The sequence below is a fragment of the Apteryx rowi genome, unplaced genomic scaffold, assembly GCF_003343035.1.
Source record: "Apteryx rowi isolate R43461 unplaced genomic scaffold, aptRow1 scaffold_98, whole genome shotgun sequence".
NCBI lineage: Eukaryota > Metazoa > Chordata > Aves > Apterygiformes > Apterygidae > Apteryx > Apteryx rowi.
In genome coordinates, this window is record NW_020451293.1 from 668,104 (window position 1) to 692,439 (window position 24,336).

The window sequence follows — 24,336 nt, forward strand, 5'->3', positions numbered from 1 at the left end:
TAAGGCTTAGTTACAGGAAGAGCGCGGGGCTGACAGCTCCCCGAGCCTCAGATCTTACTCCTTGTTAAAGGAAGCAGTATTTGACTAGCGTCTCCCAAGGCTCTGAACAGCGGAGCCCGCCTGGCGGTGCTGCGAGGACCCTGGGTCCCGGTCGGAGCTGCTGGCACGGCCACGTTGCCCGCAGGGGCTTCATTAAGGCTGCTTTAGCGGCAAGGGGATCTGCAAACCCCGCGGAGGTGCCCAGCTTTGGGCAGCTCACAGGGACATCGGGAGCCAAGGGAAGGAGATGGGCAAAACCGAAAAACCAGGCTGGCTCTCCGTCAGAGCCCTCCCCAGGTTGGCTCCACGCCCCAAGCCGTCCCATCCCATCTCAAGTCACCGGCAGCCACCTTCGACCACGGGCACTGCCGACCACCCGGCCCTGGGCTCCAAGCACGGAGAGGCGTGGAAAACGGGAGCGTTTCCAGCCCCAAAGGTGACTCGGAGGCCCGAGATACCCCAGTGCCAAGCTGGCGGGGGACGTGCTCAGGCTCTGCCCCTGGCAGGGGAGCCGGCAGCAGCGCCCCAGGCTGAGCCGCCGCTCCATGCCCGGACCATCCCGCAGCAACTTCAACGAGAAAACAAGGACGAGCTCCACAAAACACTGATCACCCCTCAGCGATCCCCTGGGACAAAAACCTCGGGACCTTCCTTCCTCTCTGATCTTACTCAGCCCAGATCACAACCTTCAGAACCTCTCGAGCAGCATTTAAATAAAAGCATCCATTCAGCTAACGAAACTCCCGCTTCTTTTTTTTTTGGATTTTTTTTTTTTTTGCACTAAACAACATTCAAATAAAACATGGCACAGGACATATTTTAAGAAATATCAAAGCTCAGGGATTTCTCCCTTTCCTGCCCACCCCTACTGCCCCCACCCCCAGATCTCCCCAGCATCAGTCCTTTAGCTTATTTTTTAAAATCATTTTCATTAGTTTGTTGCAAAATTTAGAATCTTTTTCCCCTCCCATTTTTGTTATGCTTTTTCTTTTCTCTTTAAATTAAAAATTTTGTTTGTCTTGTGTAAATTGTGCAAATATAGCAGTTAACACTAGTGGCAGAAGGCCAGAGAGAGAGAGAGAGAGAGAGAAGGGGGAAAAGACAGAAAAAGAGAGACAGGGAGGAAAAAGACGGGGAAGAGCTCAGGGTGAAGGAAGGAAGGGAGAGAAAGTCAAGTACAGTAAAAACAGGAGCCCACCCACCCTCCCTCCACCAAAGTAACAACAACATCCAAATGCCGTCCTAGAAAGCCCCGCGGTCCCAACCCTCCTGCCTCGCGGGCGCAGGGGCACTGCCCAGGCGAGGAGAGGCTGCGCGGGGTGCCCAGCAGGTCCATGCACCACGCGGCTCCCATCTCCTCCTCCCTGCATCGCCTCCTTGCAAGGTCTCTGGCGCGTCCCGGTTGGATCAGGGGGGTTTTTTTTGTTCGTTTATTTGTGTTTTTTTTTAATTGCCGTTGCTGCTGTCATCGGGATTTTTCCGCTAAAGCGCGAGGTTTCCTTGTTCGTTTGTGGGAAGTGTGTCGCGGCGCGGCGGCTCCTGCGGGTCCATCTGGCCCCAGCCCCAAAGTATCCTGCTGCTGCCGCTCGCCGGCCCTCTCTCCTGCCTATCCACTGCTCGGGAAGCTGGCACGGCTGCCGCGGCCTTTTCAGCTGCTTAAGGCCATTGTGTCGATCGCCTGCTCCAGCTTACTCCTCAGCCGCTGCCTCCTGGCCTGCTCGTCCTTCTCTAAAGCAGCTAATATCTGGCGGGGAGAGAAGGGAAGGAAAGCATGAGAAAGAACCTCTTGTACCCCAAACCGCTCCTAATTCCCCATCTTTTACACGTGGCCACTGAGAACAGCACAAGGGGTCACTGGGATATGGGTCCCACGAGAAGCAGCTTGGGTTCGTTCCTGTTCCTACCGGGGCCGGGTGAAAGGGTGGGGAAGAGGAGAAGGGTGAACGTCGTGCGAGGCAGAGGATGCTGCCCCGAGCGCTGCTTTTCGATAGCTAGAGCATCCCGAGATCCCCAAGGGGCTGCAGCAACGCCAAGGAGCTGCTGGTTGCAGTCAGTGAGAAACCAGCTCGTGTGAGTGGAAACTAAAAAAACCAATCATCTAGGCTAAAGCATGGGGCAAATCCCCCAAACAACAATATAACACCTTCCCACCACATCCATGACCCCCCTAGAGAGGGACATTTCAAACTAAGCTACAAAGTCCCAGAGAGGACCTGGCTGCTCTGCAGAAGGACCGGAGCACGGAAAGATGTGACAGACCCACAAGGCTTCAGTTGCTGCCAGCAGCAAAACCCTGGTCCTATGCAAGGAGCACGCTCGCAATATCAGAAGTGTCAGAGGACGATGTTCCTCCACTGAAATCGCCTCTCTCGAAAGGAGCTCCTGGCTGCAGTGACAGCTCGCAGGGTGGGAGGGACAGTCCCCTCTGCTCCAGGATTGACACTGCCATTCCCAGAGGTCCAGGGGAAGGACTTCAGGCAGGAAAGTGGAGGACAAGAGTCAGACTGGGCAGAAGGGAGTAATGAAGCAGAAAACTAAGGGGTAGTTGCCCTCCCAGCAGTCAGGAGTCTTGTCTCACTAACATCACGCCGGCAGAGCAGAAAAGCTGATTTAAAAAAAAACAAACCTGACAGAAATCTCATCTCCCCGGGTGAGCTAGTCGAGAGAGCAAATTTTTTGCAATTAAATATCAAGGCATCCATCAAAGGCGACTTGATTAACCATTTCATTGGCTGCATAATTGGAAACAAACTGTTGTATAATTAATAGACTTACTGGGAGGCAGGCAAAGTCCATCAGGAGCCCTACAGGTAACTTCTTAATGGGGAATCCGCTCCCTTTGATTAAGAGCTGCTGCAGTGCCTGCAGGTTTGCAGAGCCGCGCGCGGGCGTGCTGTGGAGCATCCTCCGCGCGGAGATGCAGCAGCCGCTGGGCATGGAAAGGCTCCAGCTCTCCGTGTGACTCTCCAGGACAGGACCACGCTACTCCCTGTCTGTCAGGGCAGCAAGAGCTGCCCCACACTTCAGGGAAGTGGAAACGCCTGGAAAGGGCTGGTCAGATACACAGCTATGGAGAGCAATGCTTGCTTCCCTGCTCCAGCAAGGGGGAAGCCAAACGTCTTGGCACTGGGTGTCAGCTCCTACGGCAGCGAAAACTCCTCCGACTGCAGCATGCCAGAGAGCCAGGCACATCTGATTTACTTCCCTTTGCAGCAACAACCCTGGGCTGCAGCTGGACTTGCAAGAGCTCATAGACTCTGCCAGTATAATCTGCCTTTGTAGACACTCCCCTGCCCGTGAATCTATGTAGCCGGTGTCTGCCATCACGGTATACAGAGAATAAAATAACTATAATAATACTCAGCAGAAATCAAAACGCCACGTGTCTTAAAGGTGGCTGAGCTGGAATCAAATGAGATTGGTCTGAGAACTTGAATAGGAGTCTATTCCCACCGTCCGCCTCCTCTGCCTTTCCTGATAAGACAGCTACATATTATGGGAAGCTTAGGTGCTGAAAGATTCACAACCTGCCCTTGCATTTATTTGGTCCTCTCTTATCTCGTCCTTACGGAAACAATACAGTAAAAGGAAATCTGTGCCGAATATAAAGAGAGACCCAGGTTTGTCACCTGCTGTAAGGAGCCAGGACCACTGATTACCAAGATGCAAATACTCAAATGAAAATTAATTATGATTTTCATTCACAGCCAATGACAGCATATTATTGCACTGAACAACAGGAAAAATTATTCTCTCCCATTTTGCATCAAAGAGGGTGCAATTGGGCTGCATATAATTGTGCTTAATGAATGAAAACAAACAAAGGGAACAGCTGCGATTTATTAATCCCATTACAAATAATAAAAGAAGTTCCTGAGAGCTGTGAACACACTTGTGATGCTCTGAGAGCGGGCAACAGTGAGACACTCAACAGATGTCAGGCTGCAGTGAGCGGGCAAGAATAGGACCTGCGTCCCTGAAGAGCAGCTTGTTAGTGCCATGCTGTCACCTCCCTGCTCTTGCCCTGGGGCGATGGTTTGTTTAAGGCCCCGAGGACTTTCTGCACGGAGGAAGCAAGGACCCGAGGGATGAGCAGAGCAGGTACAAACCACTGCTCCTTTGCACCCATGGCTCTTCATTGCCCACCTGCCCCATAATGCTCCATGTCCCAGCCAGATCCGCTCCCTGCTCTGCCCAAACATAGCTACTGTTTGGCTTCTGGTGCCTCCGTCCCCATCACAAGTCCTTGTCCCTACCCTAACCACCGTCACTGGGGTGGTCAGCTCTGCCACCAAGGAGCAACACTGTCCAGCTGCCCAAGCAACCCCTCTCCTGGCCAAGGCTGCCTAATGCCAAGGGCCAGGTCGGTAGGTGTTTGGCCAGATCCTCCAAACCTCTCCTCTTCCACCCTCATGGCAGCCACAGAGCTGTCGTACAAATTCCAACCCCCCCCTCAAAAGCCTTCATGACCAACCCACCACGCAGAGCCGATGAAGTTTTCCAGACACGCTATCCCGTGGTGCTTGGGGAACGGCCTGCAGATCCCACCAGCACGGTCATCAGCCAGCCACACAGCCCCCTTTCCTGAGCACCGGGATGTTCCCCATTCCCACTGGTGAGGCAGGGGGATCAAGCGGCACTGAGGCCCTGCACTTCATACCTGCAAAGCAACCAGCTCTGTGGGGATTTCGGCAGCCACACTCCAGCCTCCGTCCTTAGACGGCAGGCGCTTTTCTGCTATCACCTGCCAATTGACTTCCTAAATTCCAACCTCAAAGAGGACCTCTGGGACACCTCGTGGGATTGCTGCAGGGTCCAAGGTGGACCCAGCACACCATCTGCCTCCCCCTGTGCAGCCACAGCCCTTGCTCACTCCTTCAGGCCCAGCTCTCCTGCGGCAGAGACGAGGCCCTCTCTCTCCAAGAGAGGAGGAGATGCTCTGGCACTGTCATCCAAATAAGCCACCGTTCGAACACAGCCGTCAGTCAGCTTTATTGGGGAAATAAAATCTATATTATCATGTTATATGTATAGACCCGTATTTTAGTGCAGTTATAGATTTTATTGCTTTAATAAAAAGATGCAGGGTGCAGACTGGAGTGGTGCTTTATGAAGTTAATTTGTATAAATCACAACAGAGGGGTTTTTAACTATTCCTAATAATGTTCGCAAAGAAAGCACAGAAGTGGCCACTACATCCGCTAGCATCCCCAGGAAGCAGAGCCGGATGACGCCTGTATCACCGTGCTGCCGGCGCCCCCACGGCACGAGGTCATTCACAGCAGAGAGGAAAGGCAGGGAGGGGAGGCACGCTGAGCTAATACTGCTAACTTGGGAGCCCCGCAGAGCTCACAGGCCAACTGCTTAGACAGGAAAAGAAGAATAGGTGTTTCCCACATTACTTACTGCAGAAAATATGGGAACAAACCACTACCTCTCTGACCACACGCGCTCAGGAAGGGCCCGGGCAGGGGGAGCTGCACGTCAGGCAGCAGAGCTAGCAGAGGAGCCGGCCAGGCAGCCCACGCTAGCAGGAGGACGGAGAGCTGAGGGTCAGGAGACGGCAACGGCAGGGTCAGAGCTGTCGACCAGATCCTCCCTCACACAGCCCCAGTCTCCGCTCCCACTGACTTCATCCTCCTGTGCACCATCTCCACCCCTCTCCAGAGACCGCTCCGAGTCAGGCGTGAAACCACGTACCGATAGGTTAAGATGRGTACGACAGCACGATTCGAGCCTGTTCCTCCATCCCCCCACACAAAGGCAACACATACAAGGGGCACTAAACTTTCAGCACAGGCCYTCTTCCCATGCCAGGCATGGCTGTCCAAACACAGACACGGAACAAGTTCCCCACCCATATTTCACAGGGTATTTTTCTGTAGGAAAAAGATGAGTAACGTGGAAACGAAGGAAAACGGATGGGGCTTGCAGACCAGGTTTGACACCCCCCATCCCTATAGCTTACCTCATCCTTGTACTTGGTGATGTAGGAGTAGATCTCGTGCAGTGCGCTCATACTGTTGAATTGGCTGAGGTGTAACCGCGACTGCTCTGCCAGGTACGCGCTCATGTCCTGGTCACTGATTGCTGGCATTTTAGCAATATCTGCATAATATCTACAAGGGAGAGGTGGRAGAAACAGAACAGCGTGTCTGAAAGAGAGAGAGGCAGAGGGGGACGAGCCGCGCTGTGACGCTCGCTGAGAACGCCCTCCGGAGACACAACGCGAGGAGCATCTTGCCTCAGAGCAGTCACGTACAGCGATCGCTCATTATAATGCTGCCGTTCATCGATAGGTCTCCGAGCACTTCGTGGAAGGGTCAGTATCATTAGCAACACGCTGCAGACAGAGCATCAAGCAGCAGAGCCATGGCCAAGACCAGCCGCTGAGCCCCAGCCCCGAGCGCGGCCAGCTGACCACACCGCAGGGCCAGCTGCAGCTGCTCCAAAGGATTTCCCACCCTCTTCCAAACAACATGTTTTCCTCCTTCGTGTTCCATTGCTCCTGTATTTTGCCACCAATCCCCATCCCCCAGAATCCTTCATGCCTGCAGAAATACATAAGGATTTGTTATTGTTCTCCTGAGTTTAGTATGTCACTAAAGCCAGTGATGACATTTCCTATTCAATGAAATATTCAGTGCATGAACACAAGACAACTTCACATCAAACCCTTGCATTTATACATGCCTTCTGAGCTCTGTATAGTTACATCTTCCTCAGTAACAGGCATTCAACAGAGCCTATTACTGGAGCCTGCTGGACTCAGAAGAGTTAACACAACACACCAAAAAGCTACTAATAGCTTTAGTTTTTAGCGAAAACCAAGATTTTGCAGAAACTTCTGTGACATCAAAAAATCCTGGGCAACAGGATTTGACTCCATCAGCTCTGATGTCTTAGGGCATGCCTGGGTCAAATTACTTTGGCCAGGTGCTCTCTTCCTTTCCTTATGCTTCTCTGATGGTTGCTACAAGCAAGATACTAGTTTAAATTTCCTAGGACACCTTAAGATTAGTGTTCCCATCCCTTAGCCGCTTCACTCATATGCTCAGCAAATACAGGGAAATCCAAACACAGCTTATATTGGATCCAGAATCATAGTGGAAAAACAGAATATACTGCTTAATCAAAATCTGGGGGGATCAAAGCCTCAGCAACCCATTGCAGCAGGAGGAATGCACTAAGCAGATGCACCAGCACAGTGGTGATGAGCCCCTCTCACCCGCATGGGGAGCACACACTTCACATAGACAGTGCATAAGCATCGCCACGGCCTKGACAAACACACACTCATGTGCAAGCCACACAAATACCTCTGCTGTGGCTGTATGCTTCTGGAGCCCCAAGGCACCTCTCTCTCCAAAGGAAAAGCAGGATATCTCCAGATTAAGCTGAGTTTTTCTGGGGACTACTTAGCTGTTCTCTGCACAGAAACCCATGAAGACTGTGCCTACAGTATTTGCTTTAAATATTTTTTCATTAGGACATGACAGAGTTGTTTCTCAAAGACWCGAGACATTTTATGACTGAGATCTCAGTGTTCACATCTGCAAACTCAGGGGACAGACTGAGGTCCTTTAGGAACCAGGCTTGGGTCCACAAGCCTCTACTGAAAAAGAAACCCTATACACAGCAAACCACCCTTCCCCACTCCCATCAGCTGGAAACACAGTGTGCAAGTCTCTCCCAGGTTTACTTTACTCCTCATGACTCCTCAGACAACTTGGTAAACTTTCTGGTACAGCAATTAGCATCATTAGCATCATCAGCTGAACGGCGAGGTGGAACATGGCTGAAGCACTTGAATAAGAGCAGGTGGCAGCAAGACCACTTGAGGAGATGAATATGAGATCCACTCCATCCCATGGTGCTGAATTCAACTAGTGATAAAATACTCAGGCAGTTTTTTTACACGGAAGCTCAGCCATACCGAGAAGATGATGAGAAAAATATCCTGGATGCTGACAGAGGGTTTCAGAAAAAAGAAGAGCCATGGTCCAAGCTGAGGATCTCTAACTAAACCAGGCATCAAGCAATCCACTAGATGCTCAAGATATTACACATGGAGATTTCTCATAAAGTTGGCACTATTTACATCTATCCAGAGGAATATTAGGGACAAAAAGCCCCAGACTTCTTAGTTCCAGTCAGCTTTGTTTAGCAAAGAAATCTCAAAGATCCTCCTGGCCACCCTTTAACTTTTACACAGGTCACTCTGAAGGTGAAGGCTTCTGAGGGGATGGACTTATGGTAGACATGGACTCATCATACGATGATGATATATTCCTGCTGAGGAAGAGAGCTTTCTTGGCTGCTGTAACAAGATGTCCAGGTAAAATGAAGCATTTGTATGTTCCAGGTTTTATCACGACACAAAGGATGACAGGAAACAATCATTTTTCAATAGATATATGCATGGCTTGCATGAACAAAGATGACAGTCAGGACTAACTGTTCCAGTAGACACCTACCAGCCCATACATAGCAGTGACCCTGGCAGCAGTCCCCTTGGGTTTCCCCAGGTACTCCCACCTTCTAAGCCCTTTAACATGTTATTTATGCCTCAGACTGACTGGCAGGATGCCCTTTCTTCAGCTGGTGCCTGATCCAAGGCRGCAGACAGACCTTTTATTGCAACTATCAGTCCCACTCAGCCACCCTCGCATCACTCCGATCCTGCCTCTGCAAAGCTTTGCAATGATAAACATGCCAAAGACAGAAACACCAATTACTCAGTAAAACCCCAGAGCAGATGAGAAGTGGGAAATGCAGTCACTTAGCCAGAATGGGAAGTCACACCCTGCCCAACAAAGCTCTACCCTCCTGCTCYGCTACCTCTGGGATCTTACTCCACACTCGGCAGCAGCATATCCGAGCACCTTCTCGCTCTGTGGTAAGCAATGGCAGTAACATCTGTCACCAGTTAGATCTCCCATCTTCTCCCCAGGGATATAGCATGTCTAGACCAATGCATCGCTCTGGAACAGTTTTATACTTTTCTCTCTGGGCACACACAGAGCTGAGTATTTTGTCATAGAGATGGCAAGGTCAGAGAAATACACCTTACGCTTAAAGGCAGTGAAGTCTGTGATACTCCTAAGGGACCCCAATCCAAAGCTCCCCCCTAGACCCCTGCGAAGAACTTTCTCACATTACAATGCAGCTCATCTCTCATCTTACCCATCATATTTCAGGGACATTTTTCTTCTGATCCAAGTCATATCATCCTCTAGGGACAAATCTTGTCTTTGTACCTGCCTGCAAAGCACCAGGGATGCCAATGGTGCGATAAAAATAACTGTGTATAAGCAAACATCCAAAGAACATGATTTAGGCTACAAAGTCCTCATGCTTGCAAACCAGAGAATATGAGGCTTATTATTGCTTGGGCATCTTTAATTTGGTCCAATGCACATTCAGTCTAGGCACTGAAAGAAGGAAGGATCCTTAGTAAAACAGTGTGCGTGACCTAGAGCATAACTCATCAGCACAAGGGAAAGTTGTATCAGCAACCTCAAATATAACATTTCTTAAGCTTCATAGAGTCTCACTTTGCAACTCAGTAACATTTTAACAGTAGGTCTGTTTGGAGGGCTTTGTAGGACATTTCCTAGGTTTCTTTCCCAAAAGGATAAAGCTAAACACAGCATTATGCCTGAGAGTATCAATTTGCAATCAGTAGCATTCAAATCCTGAACCTTTAGCTCTGCATTAATTCAGGGGGACAAAAGGATGTGTCTCATCAGCTAATAGTGAATGAAGGGTGTTGGAAGGAGTTGGGGGACCTGCTTCTTTCTTTTCTCCCCTGCACAGTGACAGCAGCCCAGGCACTGTCTCAGAACATGTGCTCTCATCAGGATCCCAGGCGAGATGTACAGATGGATGAGAGATTGGAAATGGTAATTTCAATCATTTCAGCAAAACCTGCAAGTATTGTCATAGTATAAAAAAGGCATTTCTCTAGTCCAAGGCTTACTTCTTACTGCTCTTCAAAAGCAATCAAGGAAGGCGTTAGCAATTGCCTAGCACAGACCATGATACGTTTTTACAACAGAAAACATAAGACAACCTAAGGATGGAAGTTGCTTTTAGTACCCCTTAAGCAAGTCATAAATGGCTCTGTCAAACAGTCATTGCAAACTCCTTCCAGAAGTCAATTAAAAGAAGGCATCACCTCCCAAACAAGAGGATCACCTTCCACCAGAGTTAGTAAGGTCCCTCGTCAGATAGCTGCTGAAAGTCTTCCCAATGACCGAGTCCTCAGAGGACCAGGTATGTACACAGCAATTCCTGTGGGTAAAGCAAGGAGCTACTGTCAAGTCTACTCACCTTTCTACCCAGCTCTTGTAGTTGGGGATGTCCTTGGCATACAGTAGTTTGTTGGAGGGAGAGTCTTTTCCTAGCTTGTGCTCAGAAGTTGAGCAGGAGTCCATGAATGTCTGAGCCACCACGGATAGGCAGGCATCAGTAATACTGTTCTTGTGAATGTCGAACACAAACTGGGGATTCTTAATCACATTCACCCAAAAACGTAGAGGTAGACTGAGGGAAGAAAGAAACAGGTGTCAGTACCTGAACCAAGTGCTACAGCTGGCACATACAGACCTCAAGTTGCAGAAAAGGAGCTCCTGAGGACTCAGAATTTGGCAGGTTCCTTTTCCCAGCTCCCCAGGGATGCAAACAACCCAGGTTCGCCTGTGCCCCATTGCGATACCACATCCTCTGCCCATCCTGACATGGCCACCGCTACCCRTGGAGAGCAGCACTCAACAGGCAGCAGGGAGAAATTCCTCAGTACCGTCAATGCTTTCAAAGACCAACGAGGGCAGTGAAGACCTGTGGCTTCTCCAAGGATCCACTCGTATTAAATAACCTTTGCTGAGCCCCTCAGTCAAACCTGGCATGGCCTCCTTTTCTCACATCAGTAATCCTGTCTAAAACGCCTTGTGGCATTTCACATATCTCCCATGCTGGAGGAGGGRATTAACTGGGCTCCTCAAGGGATTCATTAGCACATTTACTAGAGAAGGAGAATTTAGGCAGTGTCAGATATTGGACAATGAATCTCACAGTTGTAGAGGCACTGGGTCTCCTGGCCAGCCACACACTGGATGTTTGCACCTTACTTCTACGCATGCTACTCTTCATTGCTCCATGCCCCGTTCTCAGGCCCGTCTCTTCTCCCAGGAGAGTTTCTGGGTYTCCTCCCATTAAAGTGCTCTCAGATCTGTCATCCCTCAGCAGCAACACCCAGTGTATGCTTTTATCTTAGACAAAACACACTTTGTTCCCCAGGACTTTCCTAATGAGGGTACTGGGTGCATGTACATATTTCATTTGTGAAGRGAATGGCCTCAAGAAATTAGCTCCACACATCGAATTAGCGCCCAGAGATAAGCACAGGCATTAGTATGCAGGAGCCTGCATGCCCAGCCCCTGCGGAATGGGGCTTTTTTTCCTCCCTTGTCTTTCGCTCCTTCTTTTAATATAGAAAGCAGAGTTATAAATCAGTTCCAAGCACTTCCGCACTCTCACATCTCCATTTAAAAATGTTTCTTTTCCTGCCCTGCTAATTGCCAACAGTTACTGAACTATACAAAAGCAATTTGGCTGCCATTTAACAAATGCCAGACACGGGAATGTACATACCCGTCTCCAGTAACGGCAAGATCAGAGAGATGAAATCAGTGAGGCAGCAGCAAAGAAAAATGCAGAGGGGGGGTGGTGCAGGAGGAGCCAACATGTACTCGAGCCCTGGTCCCATCACAGTATTTATTGAGGTCTCATAAACAGCTCCTCCCCGCTTTTCAGAGAGTGATTAGCAGAGCTGATGGGTTAGGTCTGCTGGCTAGGTTTTGGAGGATGCACACATGGCTTTGCACTAACTTTGTTATGGCGTGCTTGGCTGAGTGACTGGAGAGATCACAGCAAACACCTGTACGACAGTCAAGATGAGAATACAGGCTGGCACCTCTAAAGGAGCCTAAAGGACCAAGAAGCCCAGCCTCACTATCTCAAGGTGAAGGAACAGAACTGCTGTAGTCTTCAGCAGACACCAGCCATAAGGGGGAGTGTGTGCCTTGGACGGTGGGCTGTAACGTCTGAGGGAGCATGACAGTCCTAGGATTTTTCCTACTACAGGAAGGCATGCAAGGGATTTACCAGCACCTGAAATACAGAGACATGGGCGTCTCTTGTCCCAGGTCACTGCCAGGGACAATCAGAGGCACATTTATGCTCCCTTGGACAGGGTAGGAAGCATCATTAGCTGGGATATCTTTAGCCACCCGTCCTGCTGCCCCTCTCCATTACCAGTTACTCTTCCAGGTGTGCCTGACATCGTAATCATTGATCTGATGCTTATCAGCTTGTTCATCCAGGAAGTCAAACATGTATTTGATGGCGAGAGGCAGTGCGCTCCCACGGTGTGCTGTGCTGAAGATGGTCTCAAACAGGTCATCCACAAACTTCTGCAGGGTGCCCTGAAGAGGAGAGAGAAGGGCCACTCAGCAGTGCCTAGCACCAGCAGAGAGATGAGTACTGGGGTTGGCCTTTAAACTAACCTCACTGCTATTCCCACCATCTGAACAGGAGCACAGTATGGCCAGTGTAACCTTACTGGTTCTCAGTGGTTTATACTGGAATATAGACACCTTGGTGATGAGATTTCTCCTTCACTGCATGATCTGGCATCTTAAAAGCATACAAATAAAAACCCCATACAGAGCAAAAAGCAAGTGGTTGCACATTGCATCAAAGTGTTTATTCAGGTCCCATCAAGGTACCCAAAGCCTGAACGCAAACATAACTGAACAAACCCTCAAGTCCCATCAGAAAGGGAGCCAGGTCACAGAGGGGCCCACTGACACCAACCTCTGCAATTCAACACAGCCCTCCGCTCCTCTTTAGGGTGATCTCAGACAAATAGCACCCGCTCTGCATTAAAGAAGATTTTATCTGTGCTGAGAGAAGTGGAACCTGCTGTGATGCCAAATGCCCTAGGTAATCACCATTCCTACATCACTGATTTTGCAGCTTTATCCCAAACACAGAGGATAAGGTGCCTGTCCCTGAGCAGCTCTGCTTTGCAGTCCAGCAGCTGCTCAAGAACATAGAGAAAAGTGAAAGTGACAAAGAGTGTAAAAAAAAAAAAAAAACAAGGAAAATCCACTCAAGAAATATTCATTGAGGGTTTTGATACATAAAGACATCTCCTCCAGCTCAGGAAGGCTCTGAAACCAAAAGAGTAGCTCCTTCTGTGCTGAAGCAGAAGTCTAATAAAAAAAMCACTGCTTATCACTCCTGGACAACCTGAATTGCTACCCCTCCCCACCAAGATTTCAAAAGTYAGGAGGTAGTTCTGTGTCTCTGTGMTATACCTTGGTGGCTAACAGGCGAGTCAGGTAGATTTCGGAGACCATCTTGCTGCCCCGGTCACCCTCCCGCTGGTCCATGTGGTCGTGGTTTTTCACCAGGTGCCAGAGTTTGGTGCCRCTCTCCAGATCAGGCGTGATCATGGGGGTCCGTGAGCGCAGGCTGTCAGGGCTGCTGGCTGTCCGCAGCATGCTCTCTGCAAGCATCAAGCACAGCAGGAAACTCTCTTACCTTACTGACCTCCATTTCACCTCCAGCCTCTCCATTCCCCTTCCCTTCCACTGACTTCAGTGTGTGTCACGCCATGAAACGTGAGCCATGGGATTTGGCCTCCAAACTCAGCTGTGCTGGGCATCACCATGGATTGGGAGCTCTGCTGGGGACTGTCCTCACAGCCTGCCAGGCTAAATTCAATCCTGGCTGATGTACAGATGCCAGGACCATCTGATACTGTGTGAAAGGGATTCCGCAGAGGTCTGCTCTGTTCCCAGCACAGAGATGTCAGGATCACAGACTGGCCTCCTGCGATAGCCTACACTGACCACAATATTCCCTTCCAGACCAGGACTGACGCATATGGGCAGCATGCTCTCTGGAGCCCTCAGCTGTGCTCATTTAAGTGCAAAGCACTTCTATGCCTATTTTAATTAGATTTCAGGTGAATAAGAGAGGGGACCCCTTTAGTAGCAGCCATCTGACACATGACTGTCTCCCCCAGGTCCAACACCTTGCAAAGAGAGATGGTTCCCAGGGTATCTGCTCCCTCTGAGATGCCAGAAAAAAAAGCATGATGCAGGAGAGTTTAGGGGTTTGGAGGAGCTTGTTCCAGTGAGCTACAATTACGGTCATCTCCCCTGTGCCTTTGACCCGCAAACCCAGCCTGATGCTGCCTTCCCTGCCAGCACACCAGAGACCATGGTCTAGATCCCCCTGCACACTCACCATATCTGCTGAGGGACTTGGTGAAGGTGGAGGAGTTGGAGATGTTGTACGCCGAGTTCTGCTTGGGCACCAGGGCTACTGAGGAGCCATCCGTCACCTGGAGGCAGAGATGGCATAAGCAGACTGTGATCCCAGGAGATGCACACAGCTGGGAGAGGACTAGTCCCGCAGCAGGGAGAAACCAGCAGCTTTTGGGGCCCAGAAGGGCTGCAGCAACACTGCACTCCATCCCAGGGACTTTTACCTCCATCAAAGATGACCTGTGTATCTATCTCTGCAACAGCTCAGGGATAGGGGTCAAAACAGGAACCCACCAGAAAACTTGACATGAAAATGGCAGAGCAAGACACAGCTTCAATGAGTCCTGAAGATGCCCCATCTAGTGCCCCCTTGAACAGAAGGRCCATAAACATGGGGACCATGCAGGAAAAGTGACTGCAGACCTTCTGACCACATCCCTGCACAAGCAGCATGGTCAGGAAAGCCAGGTCCAAGCTCTGACCAAGCTGAGGAGGGAGAGGAGAGGCTCAAGCTTTCAGTGAGCAGGTGACTGCTCGCTGCTCTGTGCCATGGACAGCCTTACCTGGTAGTGCGCTAGGGTGTTTAGCCTCTTCCAGTCATTGTCRATCTTTGTGGTGACATCTTCGTCCTGCAGTATGATCCGGGCCATCCTGCCCTGCCGCCACTCTGTCCCCATGAGGGAGAAGCTCATGGTTAGCAAAGGGCTTGGAGCACAAAGCTAAGGCGAGGGGAGGAGCAAGGCCTCACCATAAACAGAAGAGCCCAGCTGTAACCTTTTGCACCCCAGCACTGCTGACTATCAGCACGGTGTTGGGCAAAAGCCATCTCTAGGTACCCAAGAGAAGATGGCATCAATTTGAGCCTGGCAACTGAGTTTTCTTTCCTCCCCTCTTCCCCATCCTTCAGGAATGGGACTATTAACACTGCTCTCAAGTACTTCTGGCCTCCTTGGCCCTCAGCCAGCTCACACCTGCATCCCAGACCACAGCCAGAGCTGAGGTGGCTCTTCTCCCCATCCTCTTTACTTGCAGGACTCATATTCTCATCCCAGAGGTCCTCACACTGGAGATTTCCCCATGCGCAATCAATGCCACCAGCACTGCAATCCTAGCCAAAGCGGACTGGACAAGCATAAATGCAATGGTCCCACCAGGAGTGTCCTGTAGGAGACTCACATTTGCCTGCCTTGCCTTGAATGCTTTTTGGCACTTGAGTGCTTTTTTGGCACTCCCCATAGGGGAGTGCTTTGCCTCTCTCTTACCCAGGTCCATGTCTCCGGCTTTAGGTCGCTGGGAATAGGGCACCCCCTTGTACACAGCATCTAGCAGCTTCTCTTTCACCTGTGTGATGGTGTCACAGTTCAGCACCTTGACGGGAATCTCAGGGGCATTTTCATTCTCAGGGTTCACACAGTTCAGTGTCTGCGCAGCACAGGGGAGCAGAAAGACTTGTGTGAGCAGAGGTTACACACTGGCTGCAAAGGCAGATCCAAGGACAGCTGTCTATAGGCCCTGTCTTCTCATCCCCAGGCCACTGCACCCCCCTTTTCTCCCTTCAATCCCCGAATCTCCAACCAGTCCCAGAAAGGCAGCATGGTGCTAATGCAGGCATCCAAGGGGAGTCAGCAAACCATGCCCAAATCACCAAAACCTGTCTAGTCTGAACAAAGCTCATGCACAGACAGATGCTCTAGCCTGCAGAGGCAGGGACAGAGCCATGGGAAGAGGTCCTGCCTCCACCTCTTGGACAGCAGAGGTGGAGATAATCAGCAGTCTCAATCCCTCCACAGGGAGGGATTCCCTTTTGTCCCTTCAAAGGGACAAAGCACCACGTAATGCAGGAAGGCTGCCAGATAATCTCAGCTTTGGACAGGAAAAACTTGGTATTGGTAACAAGTTCCCTAACAGTATGACCCTCGCTCCCAACTCAAGTCAGGTGAAGACRGAGGAAGAAGAACCAGCTACATGTTTAGCCAGGGAAAGGGCTTGGCTTAACACGCAGCTGGACAGAGGAGGTAGCYGATACAAGAGGAGGAGGAGTATTCCTTCATCCTCCACAGTAATCTCAAGGCTCTAACTCTTGACCCCCACCCAACAGGAGCTGCTGGCTGGCTGCTCCAAACATAGGCTGTACTCGACAGCATCTCTGCCCCCATGTGTCTCAGTGCCACRGGGTTTGCCAGGAGAAGTGAGGAGGGGAACACAGTTTGTGTTCAGCTTTCCCAGCTCCATGGCAAGAGCAAACCTTGCCATGCAACAGCCTCCTTTTCTGACCCCAGCTGAGTCAGGCACCACACAGACAGGGCAAGAGGCAGCCCAGGACTGCTGGAGAGAGGAATGAGACAAACTGCTCTCTGCAAAATATTCTGGGTGTCTCAAAGACCTTGTTAAATAGCTGAACCAAGGGCTCTTGGCAAGAACCAGTACTGGTGAGGCTCCCGCTTGCACTAACCAGCATTTTGTAGTCAATCTGCTGCCGGATAAGCTTGTCTTCACTGAGGGAGTAGCGAGCCTCTCCTGTGATGGCATCGATGGGTCCCTTCTCCATCTGCTGTTTGATGGCGCAGTACAGCATGAAGAGCGGCTCCCCAGCACACTCCTGTGGGACAGGGGATGGAGGGGAGGAAGRGAGAGGGGTGAGAAGGTACCGGGCACCAGCCTTGCCTTTCAAGAAGAACCACAGTGATAAGAGCCTGCTGTGTCCCTGCAGGACCAAGCCCTATAGGTGGCTTTATAAACAATCTCCAACCCTTGACCAAGACTGCAAGGAAGAGGGGGGCACATAGACGCACTTCCTCCCTTGGATCAAATCATCCTCTCCTTCCAAACCAGGTGAAGGTTATTCCCTTGCTTATAAACCCATAGACCCAGTTTCCCAGCAGTTTCCAGACACTCTCTGATGAATTCTGCTCATTCCACAAGAAAAAATAAACCAAAAAGGTTAAACTCAGGGCCAGTGACCAGCAGAGCTGCTCTGAGATCAGAGAGCAGACAGATACGACTTTGCAGAGCTGTGTCAGGCACGTTGGGTTTGGGGACTTTCTGTGCATGGGATACAAACTATCCTCTCTGAGCTAGGGGCCTGGCAAAGCCAAGAAAAACACATGAGGACTGGAAAATTAATGCTCCAGCAGGACAGCCTGGAGGCTCTCCCCCAGAAATCAGGGATGCAGTTTTGGCTTTTGCCAAGGGTCCAGCCRTATGTGAGCAGAAGGTCAAAAGAGATTTCTTCATACAACAGCTGGCCRCAGCCAGCCAGATCCAACGGGAAGGAAAAGCAAGAGACCAACTCAGTGACAACCCTATCCTTAGCTTCCAAACAATGAAGCAGATTGGGYGACAAGCTTTCCTGCAGTTAAGCCACTTGCTACCTACATGTTTCCCACCGCCAAACCCTTGCAGTCAGAGCCAGTTCTAGCCCATCAGCTGTAGCCACATGAGTATCGATCTCCTAGGTGGGAATAAAGGAGAGAGAAACCGGACCAGGTGCTACCCCAGGAATGAAGTCTGAATGTTGAACCTGCAACATCTCAGGAACAGCCACGGACATGCCAAGGTTGGAGATACCAACCAGGCTGTGACCATGGGCAGGGTGGGTGAGAATGACACAGGGGGGCTGGCAAGGGATACCCCTTTATCACCCAGGGTTCAAACCTCTCCCCTGAGTCACATCCCAGCGTGCCCTTCCAGATATAGGTGTTAGTCCTGAGGGGAAAAAAAGATAAAATGGGAGCAGAGAGGACTGGGAGAAATCCCAACAGATTTTACCCCACCAGACCTCACCCCTCCCTCCCAGCCGCCTCACAAATAAATTGTACTTTGGTGCAAAGTGCGGCTGCTCTCCCTGTCACCATATGCTGTTAGCATCTCGTTAGCATCTGCGGTAATTAAAGAGACAGCTGCTAACGAGCAGGAACAGGCATACATCATCCCCAGACCTTCCGACAACACGCCTGTCTTTGAAATTATGTTTCATTTGCAAACTTGGCTTCATTAAGTCAGCTTGGAAAAGTGAGAGAGGGAGAAAGAGACCCAAGGTGGGTGCTACACTGCCTATTAATAGCCGTCTTGCAACGTGAAAGCACCAGACTGACCACAAAGCAATAAACCCATGTGGTGCTCCCACAGCAGCCCAAGCCGGCTCCTCTGGCCACAACATAAAGACCAGGAGTCACCTCCTTGGATCGCTTATAAAAGCTCCTTGTAAAACTTCCAGGAGGGGAAAGTGGCACAGGTGAAGCATAAAACTGGAGCAGCCTTCCCGGTCACATCTTGATCCCCTGCTCCCTTCTCAATCCACAGACTTCCCCTCTCCTGGGCAGCCCTGGTGCCCGGCTTTGCATGGGAGAATGGTATCCAGCCTGCTGTTTGAARGGACCCATTACCAGGGCCAACTGCCTTCAAAAAACATCCTGAGCACTGGTCTAGTTGGCATCACACATGCCTCTTGCCGCCCTTGACACCAAATGCTGACAAGGAGCATGTGAAGTCAAGAAGCRTGTGCATGGTCAGCTGGCTGGACCTTGGCATTCAAGGCTCTCCCTAGCAATCTCTCATCCAATTTTGGTGGATGGTGAACCAAGGATAAAGTATCTTCAACAGAGCCATAGCCCCTTTTGGCCTTGGCCTCACTGCAGAGCGCTGCAGCACAGAGGGACTGGGAGTACTAAGCGGGGAAGTGGGCTCTCCCTAGACGGTCCACGAGGACCTGGACCGAGATGCTGCTATGGGCCACAGCAAACTGAGTTGCTATCAGATGAGAACGGTTTAGGGCACGTCCCTGACACAGCCAGAGACCAYCAAAATGAAAGAGGATGGGAGAAACTGGCGCCTGGCTTTTGACCTGAGCCAGGTGGTGGCCCCAAGATGATCTCCATAGGGTGAGACACAAGAGGGGATCTCTGAGGCTTGGGACAGGCCACCCTGCTGGCTGATCAAAAGCTAAACACAGCTGTGYCCATGCTCTTTGCCAGCCCCTGTGCAGAATTTGTTCACCTCTGGGGGRAATAACGGAGGAGCAAGGCCCCGGGGGAGTCTCCCTGTGCAAGTGGCTGGAGGAGGGGCTCTGCACCGGCCCCCGTGCACAGCACAGATATGTGCACACATGTGTGTTGGTACATGGGGAGCGGGCCTTAGGCAGGCTGAGGCGAGCCAGCTAACACTCAAAGTGTCTTATTGACTAGATTTAGCTCATCAGGCACCTAATATTGTGCATTTTTCAGCACTTGTCTCGATTTATCCCTCTCCCTTTCCCCAGGGTGCCTCATTAAGAGTCTGATAAATGCTACTACAGGGCCCAATGAAAGCGCCAGGCCTTGCTGATTGCAAGCTGCTGCCTTGCCTTCATCTTAGGCCCTAGGAAGGGAGAAACAGGGCCTGGACCCCTGCCCTCGAACACGATCCACACTGCCGAGCCACACATCRAGGGAACGACACGCGCTTGAGCCACCGGCTAGCTCGCACCACTCTGCGCTTCCCACGATGCTGAAGCTGCCCACGAGGGCTGTCCCCCTCTGCGTCACCACCTGGCAGCTACTCATGGAGCAAGGGTCCCCAGCCCCCCTGCCACCAGCCATGAGGCGAGCTCTCCTTGGGGCACAGCCGGAGATGCCTGGGCCCTGGCACTCCCCGGTGGCACGCCGAGCCCAGCTCTGGGCACCCACACGGGCAGGTTTGCTGAAAGGCGAGTTGGCAGCTGGGCACACACGGACCCAGGCACATCCGCCTGCTTCATTTATATGCACAATTACCACGGTTTGGTGCAAGGCATATGTTTCCCTGCTGGCAAACTGTCTGCTGCGATACCTGCTCCATCCAGTGCACGGATTTCTCCCACTTTTGTCACCACCTGTGATCCTCATCGCCAGTAGACAGATGGAAAAGGCCCTGCGGGTCTCTTCTGGTGGGGCCGACCCAAGGGAGGCCCATGAACGCATCCTCAAGGCTCTTTCAGTCTAACTCGAGCGACCAAAGCAATGAAGTTTCAACCACTCCTCTAGGACAGTGATCCCCAGCATAATGAATCTCACTGCCAGCAGCTTCSTCTAAGCCCTCTGCATATATTCCTCCCGTAATCACGTACCTCAATCAGATTCTTGCTCCTGCTACAAACCCGCAGAGGCCAGGGCAATTTTCTCTGCCGATGCTTTGGCTTAGCCAAGTACTTTAAAAAGAGAAGGTGCCCTGGTCTCATCCCCATGTCCCTTTCTTCCTGCTACTCCTTATTCTCAGATCTACCCCACCAGGGGCAATGTGCTCAGTGCACTCTCTGAAGGAGGACAGGGCTGTAAAACAACCAATGCAGGACAGTGGTGGTAAATTAATTGGTCCAAAGCAGCTTCCAAACGAGATTAAGATGCCCTAGTGATCTGACCACAGGACTCGGCCCAGTCAGGGACAGACAAGGCAGTCAGATCATGCACACGAAACCAGCAAGGTCCCCAAAGGCCCCTCTGAGCGTTAGAAGGACAYGTGTTGTGTTTTGCTCTGCCAAAGCACAGTCGTGCCCACTTCAGGAGGTCCTGAGGGAGTTTAACTGCAACAAGAGCTATTCTTCTCTGTCCCCCAGATCGCACAGAGTCACCCAGGCCTTCTGCTACTGTCGCACTGCCGGAGCAGTTCACCAGAGGGAGCACATCCAGCGACACCTCCCAAGCTGACAGCTCCCGCCTGCTCCCTGGAGATCACCCAGCATCTTTCCCAAAGGGGGATCCAACCCCCTGCTCAATCCATTTGCCCCCTGGGAGTGGGCTGCATGGCCCTAACTCATCGTATCTGGCACAGCCATAGCAAGGGGGAGAGGGATTCCCCACTGGGCAAAGCTGTGACGTGAAGAGGACACAGGGAGTTTGAAATCTCCCCATGAATGGCACAGCTTTTCTCCTCTCCACCCCTGGAAAGCAATCTCCGCTTTACGCTACAGCTAGATTTTTATAGATACAGGCTGTCCCTCAACAGAGGCAAAAAGCCAAGTGCATGTAAGTGATATTATAAATCACCTCTTGTTGACAATCACTTGAGTTCTGCACAGACTCCTGCTCACTCTCATCTCTTGGCTGGAAATGGTTCAAACCCTCTTTATCTTAATGAGGGATGAAATCCCACAAAAACGGCTGCGTGCCACCCAGCTTTGCTGAGCTGACGCCAGGCGAGATCCCAAGAAATGTCTCTGCTGATTGACAAACCAGCAGCAAGTCCACAAACACTGTCCATCCAGCCCATTTGATCCCAAAGCACCACAAGGATGGAGTTGGTGACCCACRGGCTGCAGCTATGGCAATATAACCTGCAGGGCTGCTGGTGGCAGCCTTGGGAGGGGAATAAACAGGAGAAGCACGGACACCTGGGAGAAGATATTCCCCTACCAAAGAGCCTCAGTTTCAAAAAGCAGATGAAGGAAAAGCAGCAGTTTTAAATAGGGAGTGCAGCACATCAAACTACAATTCAAATGAGTGGCAAAAATCCTCCAGCCACAGTCACGTCTACAGAGGGACCAAATCCTGAGGCTTTTTCCCCTGAATTACACAGGCAAAGGCAAGGAGGGGGGAATGGGGATCCACTCACAAGGTATTCAAGATTCAGCTGAGTTGTTACAAATCTAGTCTTTTTACATGCACTGTTTTCATGAAGATCTCAAAAACACTATGCGCTAAGCAAACAGGACTAGACTTCATTTCTCAATCTCAGCTACATCCCCAGAAGGTGAGCCAGAATCACTAATCGCATTTCAGAAATAAAGGAAGGAAACCGAGGCCTGGAAATTATCTGTACTCCACGAAGGAATAGCAGAGCTCAGGAAAAACGTCGTTCCCACAGATCAAGCCCAGGCTTGATGCCACTGCCCCATCACAGCGAGGCAGGAACCCACCTTCCCTCCCGTGCTGGGTTAGCAACCCCTTCCAAACTCACCTTCAAAAACTTGTACAGGAGAAACGTAAACCAATTCGTCAACATCTTCTCTGCCACTGACTCCGTTCTGTAGAGGAGGCAGAGAACAAAGCTGTCAGGAGAGTATATTGAAGGTCTYTGATGTTTCCCACAGCAACCTCAGCCTTGGACCTTGGCTAAATTTTCTTTGGCTTTAAAAGGTCAGACCTGGAAAGGCAGGAAGCTGAAAGCAAAGGGGCATAAGCAGACAGCAAAAGCTCTAGTAGTTATTATGAAAAAGATCTAAAGATAGTGCTTGCTAACCCATAAGGAGCTGGGCAGTGAAAAGTCTGCCCATCTGCAATGCTGAGCCACATCAACTCTCCAGRAAGGAGAAGCAAATTGGTCTACAGCATATTTAGAGAACTGGACAGAGCAGAGAATGATATTGTGGATGCCCACTGGATGCCCATCAGACACCCAGCTTTCTACCTACCCCCTGGTAGCTTCTGCTTACATGAAGTTTGTTTCTTTTATCATGTCCCATTGGAAATGGACACTTCCCTCCATGGAAGGAGGATTGTATGAGAAACCCAAGCTAACTGAAATTCACCAAACCTACTTCAAGATTCCCAGTAAAGGAAAAGCATGACCTGAAAGGAAGAGCTGAGATTGCTAGGAAAAATTAGATCCCAACCTATGTTCCCATGACAGGATTATCTCCTCCTAAATTGCCGAGTGCCTGATCTAGCTGGAAACCCGTCTCTCTCCCACCTGGAAGTTGCTGCTCTACCTCACTCAATGATGCTGCTGTCCTGAAATGGGCCAGCATTGCCACTACACCACTACTGGGTCACATGGGACTTCCCAGAAACATCCARAGTAGCCCTTAGTCCCAACAGCCTCTAAGCCCAGGACCCAACAGTGGAAAAAGAAGGACAATCAACATGAACAATGAAGGGATAAAGAAAACTTTCCCCATCTCAAACTGGTCCAGCTCTCTGTGCAACGTCTGTTCAAAAAAAATGCCAGAGGAGAAGAGGACATCTGGTTACTGGCATTCAGTGGTGGTGGTGATGAAGTTTTGGGAGACAAGGCTTTACACCCTGGCTCCAGTCTGCTTCCCTACCCTTGGACATGGATCTGGTGGCTCTCAGGCAGGGATGCAGAGCCCTGCAAGGTAGAGAGGGCAGCAGTCCATGGAGAACTGGTGTCTGCAGCCATTGCTCAAATTTTGGTATCAAGGACCTCTGGGAGTCTTTTGAGAGACAATCAGCTCAAATGGCTGCAGTCCACATGGCCTTGGTTAAAATGAACACTGGATTTAGATCTGGTGATTTTGATCCCAGTGTTTTAGGTCAAACTTATCCCCAGTGCTAATTCAGCTGAAAACAAGGGRGTTAAAAGAAGGAGGGAATAACAGTCAATTGTTGGAAGCTGGAGATGTTTTCCAGGCACCTTTAGAGCACTGTGCGAAGACCCTGTAACAGGCTTGGCATTTAACCCTTAGAGCCTGTTCCCTGCCTGTATGGTGGAAATCCCTGGTCTTTGTGTGTCTCCTGGGGTGGGATGGTGATGTAGGAGTTTGCAGTGAATGATGTTGCAACCACCTGCTCCAAAAGAAGCTTAAAAATGGAGCAGTGCTTCTTAGCTGCTCTTGGAGATGCAGTTGAAGGAAGCAGCCAAAACTGCCTTTAGAAAATCTATATATTGGCCTCTTATTTCCCAAAGGTATGGTTCCAAGTCCAGATTGCATCATCCTCCAAAGCATTTTGGCAGGGAAGGTTCAGGGGAGTTGCCTRTGCCTGTTCTGGAGTGTCACGCCACCACTGCTCAGCTTGCTTCCTCCGCCACACTAGCAAAGACACTGTATCCAAAGGAGGAAGAGCAGGGTCAGGTGGGAATAGCATTAGGTGTAGCAGGTCTGAACAGGGTGTGGGGACTGCAGAGTGGTGGTGCTGCAGCTTGGACTCACTGCAGCAGCAGAGGAGGGGGAACAGCCAGGCCTGGAAGGAGCTGAAGATGACACAGGACCCAAGTATATCACACAGGCCTATGAGGACTGCTTAATGTGCCTGTCTCTGCACCA

The 24,336-nt window shown here is 50.7% G+C and overlaps 1 protein-coding gene across 1 annotated transcript in view; it reads right to left on the reverse strand.

Moving 5' to 3' along the window:
• Nucleotides 1–1,687: 1,687 nt before the first annotated feature.
• The window catches only part of PLXNA1 (plexin A1), a 146,839-nt gene continuing 124,190 nt past the window's right edge, over nt 1,688–24,336 (reverse strand). Inside the window, exons 22-31 of the mRNA XM_026055043.1 lie at nt 22,290–22,356; nt 16,834–16,980; nt 15,644–15,803; nt 14,945–15,048; nt 14,362–14,458; nt 13,425–13,615; nt 12,358–12,527; nt 10,375–10,587; nt 6,008–6,158; nt 1,688–1,783 (exon numbers count right to left, since the gene is read on the reverse strand). Of these exons, the coding sequence (XP_025910828.1) occupies nt 1,688–1,783; nt 6,008–6,158; nt 10,375–10,587; nt 12,358–12,527; nt 13,425–13,615; nt 14,362–14,458; nt 14,945–15,048; nt 15,644–15,803; nt 16,834–16,980; nt 22,290–22,356 (1,396 nt within the window). The remainder of the gene's footprint in view (nt 1,784–6,007; nt 6,159–10,374; nt 10,588–12,357; nt 12,528–13,424; nt 13,616–14,361; nt 14,459–14,944; nt 15,049–15,643; nt 15,804–16,833; nt 16,981–22,289; nt 22,357–24,336) is intronic.